This window comes from Pyrus communis, chromosome 3 (assembly GCF_963583255.1).
Source record: "Pyrus communis chromosome 3, drPyrComm1.1, whole genome shotgun sequence".
Lineage (NCBI taxonomy): Eukaryota > Viridiplantae > Streptophyta > Magnoliopsida > Rosales > Rosaceae > Pyrus > Pyrus communis.
This window is the reverse complement of record NC_084805.1, coordinates 13879843-13896131: the sequence shown is the minus strand read 5'-3', so window position 1 is coordinate 13896131 and position 16289 is coordinate 13879843. Positions and strand designations below refer to the sequence as shown.

Below are 16289 nucleotides of genomic sequence, written 5' to 3'. Positions count from 1 at the left end.
TATGTCACCGTTTCTTCTACCACTTGGCACCAACATTTTGGTCATCCATCGTCATTAGTCATGTCTCGTCTTTGTTCTAGTTTAAATCCTACAGTCAAAGTCGACAGAGTCGTTTGTACGGACTGTGCCCTTAGCAAGTCTAGCCAATTACCCTTTTATTCTAATAATAATATTCGTGGTTCTTCCCTTTTTTGTATTATTCATTATGATGTGTGGATGTCTTCAATTACTTCTGTCAGTGGTTTTTGTTATTATGTACTATGTACTCATGATTTTTCACGTTATTCCTCGATTAAACCTATGAAATGAAAATCTGAGGTCTTTTGATCACTTTAAACACTTTGTTGCCAAGATTCATAACCTGTTTTACGCCACAATTATAGTCCGCCAGAGTGACAATGGTATTGAATATGTCAATCAATCATTTTCTACCTTTTACCATGAACATGGAATCGAACAACGATATTCTTGCCCCCATACTCAACAACTACAATCAAATGGTCTTGCCGAACAGAAACATTGCCACATTGCCACCCTTATTCACTCCCTTCTCCACACCGCCAGTTAACCTCACATCTTATGGGTTGAAGCGGCTCACATTGTCGCTCATCTTATTAATCTCATTCTCACACCAGTTTTAGGTTAGACCACTCCTTATCAAGTCCTTTTTAGTCATTCTTTCACCTACTCTCATCTTCGTGTTTTTCATTGTCTCTGTTGTCCTCATCTTGAACCATACATTGCTCATAAGTTAGAGAGTCGTTCTAAACATTGTGTCTTTCTAGGTTATAGTTCTCATGATAGAGGTTATCATTTTCTTAATCCCTCTACTAGTCATGCCTAAGTGTCACGTCATGTTATTTTTAACGAGTCTTCTTTTCCTTGCAGTGTTATGTAGGTATCACCTTCTTCAAAGTATACGAAACTTCTTATTACCCAAGCCACCTCACCCAACTATTGTGTAAGCCCATTCCGCCATCTTTATCCCCTCGCTGACAAGCCACCTATTTTTAACAAGTCTTCTTTTCTCGGGTGTGTGAATCTCCAGTGCGGGCCATCCCTATACACAACCCATTATCTAACTCATCATGGTCTGCCTCAAGCTCATAGTTTTCCTGTGGCCAGCCTCTTGACTTTGCTGCATCATCTCAACCCTTTTCCTAATGTACATGCAATTTTGAGCTTCAGCATGCCCAATCTTCCTCTAGGCCTCTGTCTATGTCTAGGCTCGCACCCACTACACCACTAGTTGGACTTGGCATCACTGGGCACGCACCTTATTCCCCAACAAAACGCTTGGGCTAATGCCCATTCCACCATCAGACAACCCTGGCCTTCTGCATGTTCCTCTATCAAATAGCACTAGGCCCATGCCTACTCATCCACCAACAAGCTCTGGGCCAGTGCCCCATCCTTAATTTGATACTTCCACTCACTCCATGGTCACTTGGCTTTGTGATGGGATCATTAAACTTAAAACCCACATTGATGGCATTGTGCGGTATCCTTTTTTGCACACCTTTTTAGCGTCTCTTGAAATTGACGAACCTATATGTTTCTCACATGCATCTAAACATCCTCACTGGTAGCTAGCCATGATAGAGGAAATTAATGATCTTTTGCGTAATCAAAATGGTCTCTTGTGTCTTCTCATCCTGGTCAAAACACTATCTGCAAATTGGTTTACGGTGTTAAGCATAATCATGATGGTTCTATTGAAAGGTATAAAGCTCGTCTTATGGCAATAAGTTTTCATCATCTGCTAAGTATTGATTATGCTGAGACGTTTAGTCCTATTATTAAATCTACCACTTTACACATTGCTCTAAGTTTGGCTATTTCTCGGGATTGGACTTTATGCCAATTGGATGTCAAAAATGCATTTCTCCATAGGTTTCTTCATGAAGATGTCTACATGGATCAGCCATTGGCTTTGTTGACTCTACACGTCTTCATCATGTCTGCCACCTTCACAAATCTCCCTATAGTATCAAGCAGGCTCCTCATGCTTGGTTTAACCAGATTCGTTCTTTCCTCTTGTCCATTGGATTAATTCATAGTATTGATGATTCCTCTTTTTTTTTATACTTCAACATCTCACTCGCACTATTATATTTGCTACTTTATGTGGAAGATATTGTTGTTAGTGGCAGCTTTTCAAATCTTGTTACTCAGTATGTTGATGTTCTTAAAAAGCGGTTTGACATTAAGGATTTATGGGCCCTCAGTTATTTTCTGAGATTACAAGTTACTTATGACTCCATTGGCCTACATGTTTATCAACTTAAATATGATCTAATCTTCGTACAAAGTTTGATATGATTTTCTGTAAGCCAACCCCTGCCCCGACTCCTTTTGTTACTAAGGTTGTTCTCACTACTACAGATGGCTCTTTGCTTGCTTCTCCCACTATTTTTCGTGAGTTAGTTGGCTCTCTCCAATATCTTACTCTTACTCATCTTGACATTTCCTTTTCTATCAACATTGTTGCTCATCATATAAGTTCTCCTCACACTACTCACTTGATAGCAACTACAAGGATTCTCCGTTATGTTAAAGGTCCTTTAAACTTCAGGATTCATCCGTGCCCTCAGACTACTTATGTTGCTTTATCTATTTATCCGAATACTAGGCACTCTACTACTGGTTATCTTAAATATTTGGTTCTAATCTCATCTCTTGGTGCTACAATAGCACCCCCATTGTTTCCCATTCGAGTGCTGAGTTTAAGTATCGCTCCCTTTCTTATACCTGTGTTGATACCACTTGGGTTTGCTTCCTTCTTGGTTCGCTTGACTACTCTTATTTTACTACTTTGTGATCATTTGAGTGCTACCTATCTTGCAGCTAATCCAGTTCATCATGCTCGCAAATCAAACTTAATTATCACTTTGCATGTGAAAAAGTTTCTTTTGGTAGTGATCATGTTTGTTACATTCCCTCTTTTGATCAACAGGCCAATTCTCTGACTAAATCTCTTCATTAGCTTCGTCATAACTCCTTTGCTCTATCCTTGTCCGATCAGGCTCATCCAGGTTGGGGGGTTATAATATATAATTCCTACCTCAATAGAGATTATAGGAATGTAATTTCCAATTATAAATAGTATATAATTCCTATCTCCATAGAGATTAATATAACTCTATATATGTTGTAATACTTTTTGCACATATATACAAAGAATCATAATTCTACAATTATACATATTATTCCATGAAAAAAAATATATAGTGGCTGATGAATTTTCTAATAGGGCACGATATTTTCATTCATATATTTGATTTAGTAACCTTTTATATGTAATTTTTCTTAGACTAAGATTTGACCACTTAGGTTTGTAAAGTTCAATTCATCTTTCATAAAAACAAAATATCTCTCGAATAAAGTGAGTGACCAAAAGTTAACAAACGTTCGCTATTCAATTGTGTGGCAGCAAGAAATATGAGAGAGAGAGAGAGAGAGACAGACTTTTTTGTCGAAAACGAAATTTTGGTCCTCTTGGTCATGCATAATTTCGGTCTACAGTTAAGGAGAGATGATGCAGTTGAACAGCTCACAAAACCTACAATAATATGATCACAAATTAAGAAAGGTATCTTGTACAACTAAATTGCAGGAAACTAGTGCAACAAATTAGCGAGGAACTTCCCTCTGCAAAGACAAGTCCATTGAATTTTTGTCCTCCCTTGGCCAACATGGACCGCTTCACCGCTTCACCGCTTCCATTTTTGTTTGCTAGTAATGGCATTACTTATTTACTAGGATTAAGTACCTAAAGCACCCTAATATTTTAGGGTGATTCTAAATTGGTCTCCACCTTTTTAAACATTTCAAATAAATACCCAACCTATTAAAAATGTTACATCCATTAAGCACCAATTAAAAATCTGTTAGATTAACTAGGCTTACTTTGTCTCCACAATCAATAAAAAGGTCATGGATGCATAGCCTCCACTAACTAACGGTTACGACCATCCTCATAAGGAATCACCTCCAAACCCGACACAAAACTACCAACTCCACCTACAACTCAAGCTACCAACATCGAGAAGAAGGGCATGGTTGCTAAAATGAGTTTGACTGCTATGATGCGACCACCACCATCTTCACCACCCCAAAAGAAAAACTAGAAGCTTTACGAGCTGATAATTGGCGAATGTGGAAATCACATGAATAGAAACAAGCTCCTTGAAACCCTATCTGAATTCTTAATCCTCTTCTTTGTTAAGAGGTTGCCCTCTTGATGTAATTTGGGTCCATTTTTTATTCAGTATACTGAATAACCATTTGATCATTGGATTCCATATTATATAATCTATGTTTGAAATTTAGATTTTGAGACAACTAATATTAATATTGTCCATGATATAACTAGTCGTGGGTTTTAAATGCAATCTATGTTTGAAAAATTAACTGGGGCTTAACTAATGTGACATTTTTAATAGACTGAGTACTTGTGTGGAATGTTTAAAAAGGTTAAGACCAATTTTGAATGACACTAAAAGGTTATGGGATTTTATGTATTTAATCCTATTTACTATGTTAATTTTAGGAATAGCCTTTCTATCATAATCAGTCTTTAATTTGTTAAGGTATCTAAAATTAAGACTTATTTTCAACTACACTCCTTGGAACTTGATTTCAATCCCATTTTGTCATAATCTCTGGAACTCGATTTTAATCCCACTTGGCCCACTGAAACTCAAAACTCGCCGCTTTACTCCATGGAACTCAATTTTGATCTCATTTTGCTCCCTAAAACTCAATTTTGATCTCACTTCGCTCCTTAAACTCAAAACTTGCGAATTTACTCCTTGAAACTCAAAATTCGTTTTACATTGCCTTGTTTCTATATTTTAGAATAAGTTCATCCATTCAAAATTTATAATTGGTAATATGCTAAAAAGGAACAAAAAGAAGCATATTCTCTCCTCACTAGCCATGCCTCCATTAAGAACATAAGAACATAAGAAATGAAAAAACAATGGAACTAATTATACAATATTATTAGATATGTTAGCTTTATACGTAGGTCATGTCAACCATAAGTGGACCCTAATTATGTCACATAAATAAACTTAATGGTTATTTAATGAAATACATAGAAACAAGCCAAAGTGGAGAAAATATTGAGTTTTAGGGGGTAAAGTTATGATTTTTGTGTTTCAGGAGGCAAAGTGGGACCAAAATCGAGTTTCACAAAGCAAAATGGCTAGTTTTGAGTTTCAAGGAGGCAAAGTATGATTGAACTCGAGTTCAAGTGAGTATAACTAAATATAAGCCTAAAAAGTATCATGGGTACTACAATGATATTCATCTTTACATATAAATGATAGGTTTAAAATTTGATTACATTAAATAAACAGTTTGATAAAATTCGATTACACTAATTAGGGCATTCATCTTTATCAATTTAAGTTATAACCACTGGTAACACATCAACATTAAATAAATGCAGTTAACCACATATCATATAGCAGAATGTTCCCTTAGCCTATGTTTAATTGACGTGTTTCCAAGTCTTGAAGGATATTGGGATCAAATTAGTAAGGAATGTTCAAAGGGTAACAAAAAGGGATTAGAAAAGTCATCCATGAGCATTATTAAGGCATCTGAGAGAGATTTGTAAAAGGTGTTGCTATCCAAATACTGTTTTACACTTTTCATGCCTTTTAATTTTTTTCTACCGTTGGATTTAATAAATTAAATAAAATCAAAAAATAGAAATTAACAAGATATGTAGAAAGTAAAAGAAAATATGAAGCACCATCCACTTGCAAACCCCTACTTAAAAGAAATAATTTACAAATCTCCCACGTATGCTTTTGTAATGTTCATAAAAATAAGGGATAATCGATCTCTATTAAACTTTTTATGGCTCATTTTTTATAATAATTTGGACTCACTTGTAGGGAATTCACAAATCAGTGCATGCATGATGCAGCTGTGTAATTGATGATATCAAATTTGGAGATACTGCCCGAACCTAGTTATCTCCCAAGTGTATGAATAATAATTAATTAATAGATATATACAAACATGAAGATCTTGAATGAATCTTCTGACACGGTTGAACAATATGAATAAGGCTAATATTATAATGAATTTTTGAGGACGGCAACTTTTGTCCAATTGACGTACGTCTGACATGGATTTCACCTCAACCCATGTAGTTTTGATTATGAAAAAATGATGTGATATCCACGTACCTAAATTTACTTCATACACATTATTTTGATTTTCGGTCGTCGAATCGGATGAATTGAAGAAGATCAACAGACAAAAATTATCAAAGGGTATGTGAGAAGTAAAATGGGATGTCTGGATTGTACATCCCTATAGCAAATGATAGGGCACTTATTTTAGACTATTTTTTAAATCACATGTTAAAAACAGTTTGGATTTCGTTTTTAATGAATTGAAGAAGATCAACAATGTTATTTGCCCTTGTGTGTTCATTAAGAAATCCAATTCTGGATTCGCTATAGTGGCAGTATATGTTGATGATATGAATCTAGTTGGGATTCCTGAAGAGCTCAATAAAACTGCTGAATATCTGAAAAGCGAATTTGAAATGAAAGACCTTGGAAAAACAAAATATTGTCTCGGCCTGCAGATCGAGCATTGTGCTAGTGGGATTTTGGTCCACCAATCAGCTTACATTGAAAAAATTCTGAAGCGATTTGGTATGGACAAGGCTTATCCACTAAGCACGCCAATGGTCGTTCGTTCTTTGGACATTAAGAAAGATCCATTTCGTCCAAAAGAAGATGATGAGCTGGTCCTTGGTCCAGAAGTACCATATCTGAGTGCAGTAGGTGCTTTGTTGTATTTAGCACAATGTACTAGACCAGATATAGCTTTTTCAGTTAATTTGTTAGCAAGGTATAGCTCTGCTCCAACAATTCGCCATTGGAAGGGTATCAAAGATGTATTGCGATACCTTCGTGGGACAACAGACATGGGTCTCTTCTACTCAAAGAACTCCACAGATGACCAGGTCCTTGTTAGATATGGCTTCCTCTCTGATCCGCATAAAGCCCGCTCACAAACTGGATATGTGTTTAAGAATGGAGATACAGCAATCTCATGGCGCTCAACCAAGCAAACATTAGTTGCTACATCTTCAAATCATTCAGAAATACTTGCTTTACATGAAGCAAGTCGTGAATGTTCTTGGTTAAGATCAATGATCCATCATATCCGGAATTCATGTGGTCTAACTTCGAAGACAGACAATCCAACTGTCATCCATGAAGATAATGCAGCCTGTGTTGCCCAAATGAAGGAAGGATTCATCAAGGGCGATAAGACTAAACACATATCTCCAAAGTTTTTCAGTGCACATGAGCTTCAGAAGGCTAAAGTTATTGAAGTCAGACAAATCCGTTCAAATGAAAATCTGGCAGACTTGTTCACCAAATCTCTACCAAAGTGCACATTTCAGAAGTTAGTGCAAGGCATCGGATTACGTCGACTTACCAAACAGCTAAATTTGGAAAATGCGGAATCAGGGGGAGATACATATCAGGGGGAGCATCCCTGATACATGCTTGTTGTACTCTTTTTCCTTCGATTAGGATTTTTCCCACTGGGTTTTTCTTATCAAGGTTTCAACGAGGCAACATAAGCATACTTGACACTATATCAACGATCCAGGAAAAGTTGTACTCTTTTTCCTTCGCTATGGTTTTTTCCCACTGGGTTTTTCCAAGCAAGGTTTTAACGAGGCAACTCATGTTGATATGTGGGCATCCAAGGGGGAGTGTTGAAAAGTCTAATGTCTAATGGCAATGAATGCCCACAAAGCAAAAGTCTTCTGCATGGGCAAAGTTTTCAATGCCCATGCAAAGTGAAATTGGAAAGTGAATTGTAATGACTGCATCAGTTTGGAGACGCTCTATAAATAGAGCACTCCGCATGTTTGTAAGTTACAAGAAAATAAGAAGAAGAAAGAAAACTAGAGAAAAATATCAGTAACATCATCTACTCCTCTGCCTTTTTATTTGTTATCTGCCTGTGCTATAATTTTAGTGTGGCATTTTACATCTACCTTGCACCCACCACTTAAAAGGTTATCTCTCAAACTTTAATCCTTTTATAACACGTTATCAGCACGAGTCTCTATATATAATTATTCTCTCATCTCTCTTCGCCGAACGAACGAAAGAAAGAAAAAAAAAAAAAAAAAAATGTTTCCTTTAAGGTTTTTACTGTTCATCTTCTTCCTCTGCCTCAACTGCACCGTGTACCCTCGCGACGAATTGTTTGCTCCGTGCCTGCTCATAGTCCTCCAACTAACGGTTACATACATCTTTGATTACTTGTTTGGTGTAGAGATTGATTACTAACTCAGTATTTATTTATGTTAATTCTACTGCAATCCAAGATGGTGCGGTACAATCGCCCATCTTGAACTGCAAATTTATTCTTCCTGCGATCCAAGACGGTGCGGTATCATCGCCTATCTTGGACTACAGATTTAATTTTACTGCAATTTTTAGGTGGAGCGGTATAATCACACACCCTACCCTGCATATTTGAATTTACCTGCTGTTTAATTTCATTGCAATTTTATGTGGTGCGGTATAATCGCCCACGCTGCTCTGCATATTTAATTTTCCTGTTACTTGAGTGGTGCGGAATAATCGCCCATTCTATATTACATTATTTCAATGAGAATGGTGCGGTACGATCGTCCTTCTCATTCACCCTGAAAATCTCGAGCCAGAAGTTTCGAGTGCTTATCATTTTGGCCTGAAGATCAAAATGAAAAATTTGTAAGAACCAGAAGTTCTAACATCATATTCCTTCAGGAATACATATTATTGCAAGTTCTTACACATCTCATTTTCTTTCAGAAAAGAAAATGGCGAACTTGGCGAAGCTTGAATTTGCTGCCCTGGATATTACCGGGAAGAATTACCTGACCTGGGTACTGGATACCAAGATTCATCTGGAAGCAGGGAATCTTGGAGATACCATCAGGGAAGAGAGCAACTCATCCTCTCAAGATCAGGCAAAGGCCATGATTTTCATTCGCCGCCATCTTGATGAGGCGCTAAAGAGCGAGTACTTAACGGTTGAAGATCCGTTAGCTCTCTGGAATGCCTTGAGAAACAGATACAATCACCAGACAACGGTGATTCTTCCAAGGGCCCGCTATGAGTGGACTCATCTGAGGATCCAAGACTTCAAGTCAGTGGCAGAATACAATTCTGCATTGTTCAGAATTACCTCTCAGATGAAGCTCTGTGGGGATATTATTACTGAGGAGCATATGCTGGAAAAAACTCTCAGCACATTTCATGCCTCCAACGTGCTCCTGCAGCAGCAGTATAGAGCACGAGGCTACACTGAGTACAACCAGCTGATATCTGTGCTCTTAGTAGCTGAACAGAATGATGAGCTCCTGATGAAAAACCATCATTCCCGACCTACTGGATCTGCACCATTCCCAGAAGTGAATGCTGCTTCCCTTGAAGTGAACGCCACATCCTCTGGTGGTGATAATCATAAACGAGGACGTGGCCACAAGCGAGGTCGATGGAATAGAAAAGGCAAGAACCATGGAGTTCAGTTTCACCACCAGGTTCCGAGGCATAATTCAAGCCCGAGCTTCAAAAATACGAATCGCCACAAAGGCAAAGCTCATATGAATAATGCTTCTAGAAACCCTGAAGGAGCCTGCCATAGGTGTGGTGGCAATGGGCATTGGGCGCGTACTTGTCGTACCCCAAAACATCTAGTGGATCTGTATCAAGCCTCCCTCAAGGAGAAGGGTGTCGAGACCAACTTTCTCGACCAGGCTAGACCAATGGATATACCTGATCCAGTGTTTGACTTATCAGGGCAGTTGAACACAACTCATCTAGATGTTTCAGACTATATTGTGGAAAGGGGAAATGAAGTATATCGGTCCGATTGAATCATTAATGTACTTTTATTATGCTGAACTTGTAGTATTTTCAGATTCAATAAAAGTGGCATGTAAATTTCTTGTTATAACTTACTTTTAATTCTGATTCTCTTACTCAGAGAGCATGGATAAAAATTGTGGTTATTCTCAGAACATGAGAAATGGCGGAGATATTTGTCTTGCAGACAGTGCAACCACACATACAATACTTCGTGATCGAAAGTATTTCTCAAGCTTAATACCTACAAGAGTAGGGGTAACAACATATCAGGACCTTCAGATGTAATTCAAGGTTCAGGGCAAGCCCAGATTATGTTACTAAATGGAACAATATTGTCCATACAGAATGCATTGTATGCTACTCGATCTACTCGAAATTTGTTGAGTTTCAAAGACATACGTCTAAATGGATACCACATTGAAACAAAAAGTGCAGAAAATGTGGAGTATCTATGCATTACCTCCAATGATACCCAGAAGCGTATATTGGAGAAGTTGCATGGTATGTCGAGTGGATTATATTATACATACATAAGGACAATTGAATCACATACTGTCATGAACCAGAAGTTCATTGATTCAAAGGTTTACATGCTTTGGCATGACCGTCTGGGTCATCCAGGATCTACCATGATGCGTAGGATCATTACCAACTCTAATGGACATCCATTAGTGAGCAGACACATTGCTGCCTTAAATGATAACCCTTGCAAAGCTTGTTCTCAAGGGAAGTTGGTAATTAGACCATCTCAACTAAAGGTTGATGCTGAATCCCCATCATTTCTGCAAAGAATTCAAGGGGATATTTGTGGGCCTATTCAACCATTATGTGGACCATTTCGATATTTTATGGTTTTGGTTGATGCATCTACCCGATGGTCACATGTTTGTCTCTTGTCTACTCGGAATGTAGCCTTTGCGAGACTTCTTGCTCAAATAATTAAGTTACGAGCACAGTTCCCAGATTATCCCATTAAGTCAATCCGACTTGATAATGCTGGTGAATTTACGTCTCAAACCTTTGATGATTATTGCATGACATTGGGCATTGATGTTGAACACCCTGTTCCTCATGTCCATACTCAAAATGGTTTAGCAGAAGCATTGATCAAGCGGCTTCAGTTAATAGCTCGCACTCTGCTTATGAAAACCAAATTGCCAGTCTCTGCATGAGGACATGCCATCTTACATGCTGCATCATTGGTTCGATTGAGACCTGTAGCCAACCATCAATACTCTTCAGTACAACTCGTGTTTGGACATCAGCCAAACATTTCCCATTTACGAGTTTTTGGTTGTGCTGTTTATGTGCCTATTGCACCGCTGCAACGCACTAAAATGGGACCTCAGCGTAGACTGGGAATTTACGTGGGTTTTGATTCACCATCTATCATTAGATATTTGGAACCCTTGACAGGTGATATGTTTACAGCTCATTTTGCTGATTGTCACTTTGATGAGACAATTTTCCCGTCGTTAGGGGGAGAAAAGACCGTTCCAGAAGAACGGAAAGAGCTGACATGGGTTGTTCCCACCTTGTCTCATTTTGATCCTCGCAGCATTCAATGTGAAAATGAAGTGAGAAAGATCGTTCATCTTCAAAGCATTGCCAATCAAATGCCAGATGCATTTAATGATGCTATGAAAGTGACAAAATCACATATACCAGCTACAAATGCACCTGCAAAAATTGATGTCCCTGTTGGACAAAATAAAGTGGCAGCAAATGATTCATCTGGTGCACGCCTGAAGCGTGGTAGACCCCAAGGTTCAAAAGATTCAGCTCCTCGAAAGAGAAAGTCGAGGGCACAACTGAATCCAAATGAAATCATTCAGGAAGAGAAAATGAATGATACATCCACAATTCATCATTCTGGACTTCCAGAAAAAGAAAATGTCCTTGATGAGACATCTGTCCCTGAAGAGACAGAAGTACATGAAAGCAAAGAAATCTCCATAAATTATGCATGTACAAATGAATTGTGGGATCGAAATGAAATAATCATCGATGATATGTTTGCATTTGCAGTAGCCACTGAAATCATCTTAAGTGATGATATTGAGCCCCGTTCTGTTGATGAATGCAAACAGAGACAGGATTGGCCTAAGTGGAAAGATGCAATCCAGGCAGAATTAAATTCCTTGGAAAAGCAGAATGTTTTTGGACCAGTAGTCCAAACCCCGCCTAGTGTAAACCCCGTGGGTTACAAATGGGTATTCACAAGGAAACGCAATGAGAAAAACGAGATCGCAAGATACAAAGCACGACTCGTTGCACAAGGTTTTTCTCAAAGATCTGGAATTGATTATGAGGAGACATACTCTCCTGTAATGGACGCAATTACGTTACGTTACTTAATAAGTTTAGAGGTTTCAGAAAGACTTGACATGCGACTTATGGATGTCATCACTGCGTATCTATATGGAGAATTAGATACTGACATCTATATGAAAGTCCCTGAAGGACTTAAGTTGCCTGAAACAAGTAATAAACCACGAGGTATGCTCTCGATCAAATTAAAGCGATCATTGTATGGTCTGAAGCAATCTGGACGAATGTGGTATAATCGTCTCAGTGAGTATTTGATCAAAGAAGGGTATATCAACAATGTTATTTGCCCTTGTGTGTTCATTAAGAAATCCAATTCTGGATTCGCTATAGTGGCAGTATATGTTGATGATATGAATCTAGTTGGGATTCCTGAAGAGCTCAATAAAACTGCTGAATATCTGAAAAGCGAATTTGAAATGAAAGACCTTGGAAAAACAAAATATTGTCTCGGCCTGCAGATCGAGCATTGTGCTAGTGGGATTTTGGTCCACCAATCAGCTTACATTGAAAAAATTCTGAAGCGATTTGGTATGGACAAGGCTTATCCACTAAGCACGCCAATGGTCGTTCGTTCTTTGGACATTAAGAAAGATCCATTTCGTCCAAAAGAAGATGATGAGCTGGTCCTTGGTCCAGAAGTACCATATCTGAGTGCAGTAGGTGCTTTGTTGTATTTAGCACAATGTACTAGACCAGATATAGCTTTTTCAGTTAATTTGTTAGCAAGGTATAGCTCTGCTCCAACAATTCGCCATTGGAAGGGTATCAAAGATGTATTGCGATACCTTCGTGGGACAACAGACATGGGTCTCTTCTACTCAAAGAACTCCACAGATGACCAGGTCCTTGTTAGATATGGCTTCCTCTCTGATCCGCATAAAGCCCGCTCACAAACTGGATATGTGTTTAAGAATGGAGATACAGCAATCTCATGGCGCTCAACCAAGCAAACATTAGTTGCTACATCTTCAAATCATTCAGAAATACTTGCTTTACATGAAGCAAGTCGTGAATGTTCTTGGTTAAGATCAATGATCCATCATATCCGGAATTCATGTGGTCTAACTTCGAAGACAGACAATCCAACTGTCATCCATGAAGATAATGCAGCCTGTGTTGCCCAAATGAAGGAAGGATTCATCAAGGGCGATAAGACTAAACACATATCTCCAAAGTTTTTCAGTGCACATGAGCTTCAGAAGGCTAAAGTTATTGAAGTCAGACAAATCCGTTCAAATGAAAATCTGGCAGACTTGTTCACCAAATCTCTACCAAAGTGCACATTTCAGAAGTTAGTGCAAGGCATCGGATTACGTCGACTTACCAAACAGCTAAATTTGGAAAATGCGGAATCAGGGGGAGATACATATCAGGGGGAGCATCCCTGATACATGCTTGTTGTACTCTTTTTCCTTCGATTAGGATTTTTCCCACTGGGTTTTTCTTATCAAGGTTTCAACGAGGCAACATAAGCATACTTGACACTATATCAACGATCCAGGAAAAGTTGTACTCTTTTTCCTTCGCTATGGTTTTTTCCCACTGGGTTTTTCCAAGCAAGGTTTTAACGAGGCAACTCATGTTGATATGTGGGCATCCAAGGGGGAGTGTTGAAAAGTCTAATGTCTAATGGCAATGAATGCCCACAAAGCAAAAGTCTTCTGCATGGGCAAAGTTTTCAATGCCCATGCAAAGTGAAATTGGAAAGTGAATTGTAATGACTGCATCAGTTTGGAGACGCTCTATAAATAGAGCACTCCGCATGTTTGTAAGTTACAAGAAAATAAGAAGAAGAAAGAAAACTAGAGAAAAATATCAGTAACATCATCTACTCCTCTGCCTTTTTATTTGTTATCTGCCTGTGCTATAATTTTAGTGTGGCATTTTACATCTACCTTGCACCCACCACTTAAAAGGTTATCTCTCAAACTTTAATCCTTTTATAACATCTTTGACGTTTTCCTTAATTGTAACCAAATTCTCCTTAGAATTTGATTAGAAATCAAGTAAGATTTAAAAGCCATTTACTGGTTTAATACCTATTATTTTCTTGGTTTATTAGCTCAACAAGTTGCACTAGTACAAAAAACACTTTGCGCGACACAGGTCCTTCGTCGCGCAAAGTCAAAAAAACGTCGCACAAAACTTAGCCCAACGAACCTTCGTCGCACGCTAACTGTCGTACCAAGGCAGTGACATAAAGGTTTGCGTGACGAAGAAGAAACGTACGTCGCAACGCAGGGATGCGTCACGCAAAGTGGCTTTGCGTGACGTAGGATGCATTACGCAAAGTGCATTAGGTCTCTTTTTATGCAAACCCCTTTTTTGGTTTTGGTCAAAAATATTATTTTTAAAATTCTTAATAATATTGTAATTAAATTCTAAACAATAATTAATTAACCAAAGAAAAGTATTTAATTATAAAATATATGAAAATGTACATACAAGATGTCCGAATAAAAAAAGAAAAAACTACAAGTAGTCTTCTAAGTGAAGTGGTTATTGGGTATCGGCAGAGTGAAATGGCTCGAAGGTTGAAGGTGTAGCAAGATCAGGTATTGGTAGCGAGATTTAGAGGCTGAAAATCTATATGGCTCGTACAAGGTCCTTCATGTGCCCAGCATAATAGACTGAAATGAAACTGTGGAGGGAGCAACACCATTGTATGTTAGCAAATAGAAACATGAATAGCAACATACTTAAGTGTAAAAAAATGAGGAAAGAATTGAGGATCAGATAAGTTTGAGCGGTTACTATACTTTGCATATTTTAACATGAATAAACCAATATTGTTAATCAAGTTAATCAACAGCAAAGGCAAACCTCAAAGGATTGTCTCCTCCAGTTCTACCTCTAACATTATCCTTACTCTCTCCATGCCTAGTAAGTAATTTTGGGCGGGACGTGAGGTGTGTATTCACCTACAACAGTGTACCAGAAATATATGAATACATGACCAAAGTATGAAGAGACAAAACGACCAAAAAAGAGCCAAAGGAGCGCAAAAGAGGCAGCGGGGGGGAGGGCGTTTGAGGCTTGGGGATAATCAACTTATCTCAGTTTTTTATGACGGGATTCCACTGTAAGATTTTGGTATGGTAATTACAAGTGCAATTTAAAAGAGGAACCTTTTACTAAGATGGTTAACAGTAATTTCATCAAGTGTAGATATAGATATATTCACCAAACAAGACATGTAATTAAAACTAGACGAAAACGACTAACAATGAAGACAAATGCACGAATTCAAACCATTTAGAAACAAACTACAACTCAAGGTTCTATGAGAAAACTAGCTTACTTATTTAAGTCGAACTATAACCATTTCATACTCCCACTAACTCAGCATATCAAGACTCGAAATTAATTCCATAAATAATGAACCAATGTCAATGTCTTGACCTTTTCCCTGACCAATCTGTACTTGATATGCATGTGCTTGGTTCCTGAAGACCTCTTGTTGTTCTTAGAATATAAAACTATAGCAGTATTGTCACAAAGAATCTGTAATGGCCTTTTAATGATATCTAGAACCCTCATTCCTTCCATCAATTTTCCTATCCATACAGTGCAGATATCATTGTACTATGCTCACGATTTTACGACTATTAACACAATCTTCTTAAAGCAAAGATAACCCACACATAATCAACCTAACATAGTCCAGGACAGAAATTATAAATACAAACCAAATTCATCTGTATCCATCAAGACAGCTATTTCAGTTAGCTTTTGGATCTCAAGAAAATGAAAACCAGATATTACTCTACTTGTGAGAAATATCAGTGTCTCAGGCCAGATGATGATGCTGCAACAACTCTAAGCAGTTTTCAATACTTTGATATATGCAAGTTTTGTTAATAGTAAGCACATTAGGTGAAAATGAAAATGAAAACAAGGAAAATGAAAACTTTCCTTGTTGCAAATCACTTTACGCAATATGTCACCCGTTTGCAACGTTTTTTTCATGTTATTACCAAGACTGGACTTCAAGTTAGCGAGTTTTAAACTAGTCCGAAACTGCCCTAAACCTTTAGG

General features: G+C 37.9%; 1 protein-coding gene across 1 annotated transcript; it reads left to right on the top strand.

Annotated features, from left to right (window-relative positions):
* Positions 1-6961: 6961 nt before the first annotated feature.
* LOC137728228 (uncharacterized) lies at positions 6962-9928 on the top strand. The gene is made up of 3 exons (XM_068467075.1): positions 6962-7000; positions 8951-9644; positions 9852-9928. Exons 1-3 carry the CDS (start codon positions 6962-6964, stop codon positions 9926-9928), a joined length of 810 nt encoding a protein of 269 aa, XP_068323176.1.
* Positions 9929-16289: the final 6361 nt, after the last annotated feature.

Coding starts and splice junctions, on each gene's coding strand:
- LOC137728228 (XM_068467075.1), top strand. CDS start 6,962: ATGGGTCTCTTCTACTCAAAGAACTCCACAGATGACCAG. Junction 7,001..8,950: donor AGAACTCCACAGATGACCAG/GTCCTTGTTAGA, acceptor CTGGATACCAAG/ATTCATCTGGAAGCAGGGAA. Junction 9,645..9,851: donor AAATACGAATCGCCACAAAG/GCAAAGCTCATA, acceptor TTGACTTATCAG/GGCAGTTGAACACAACTCAT.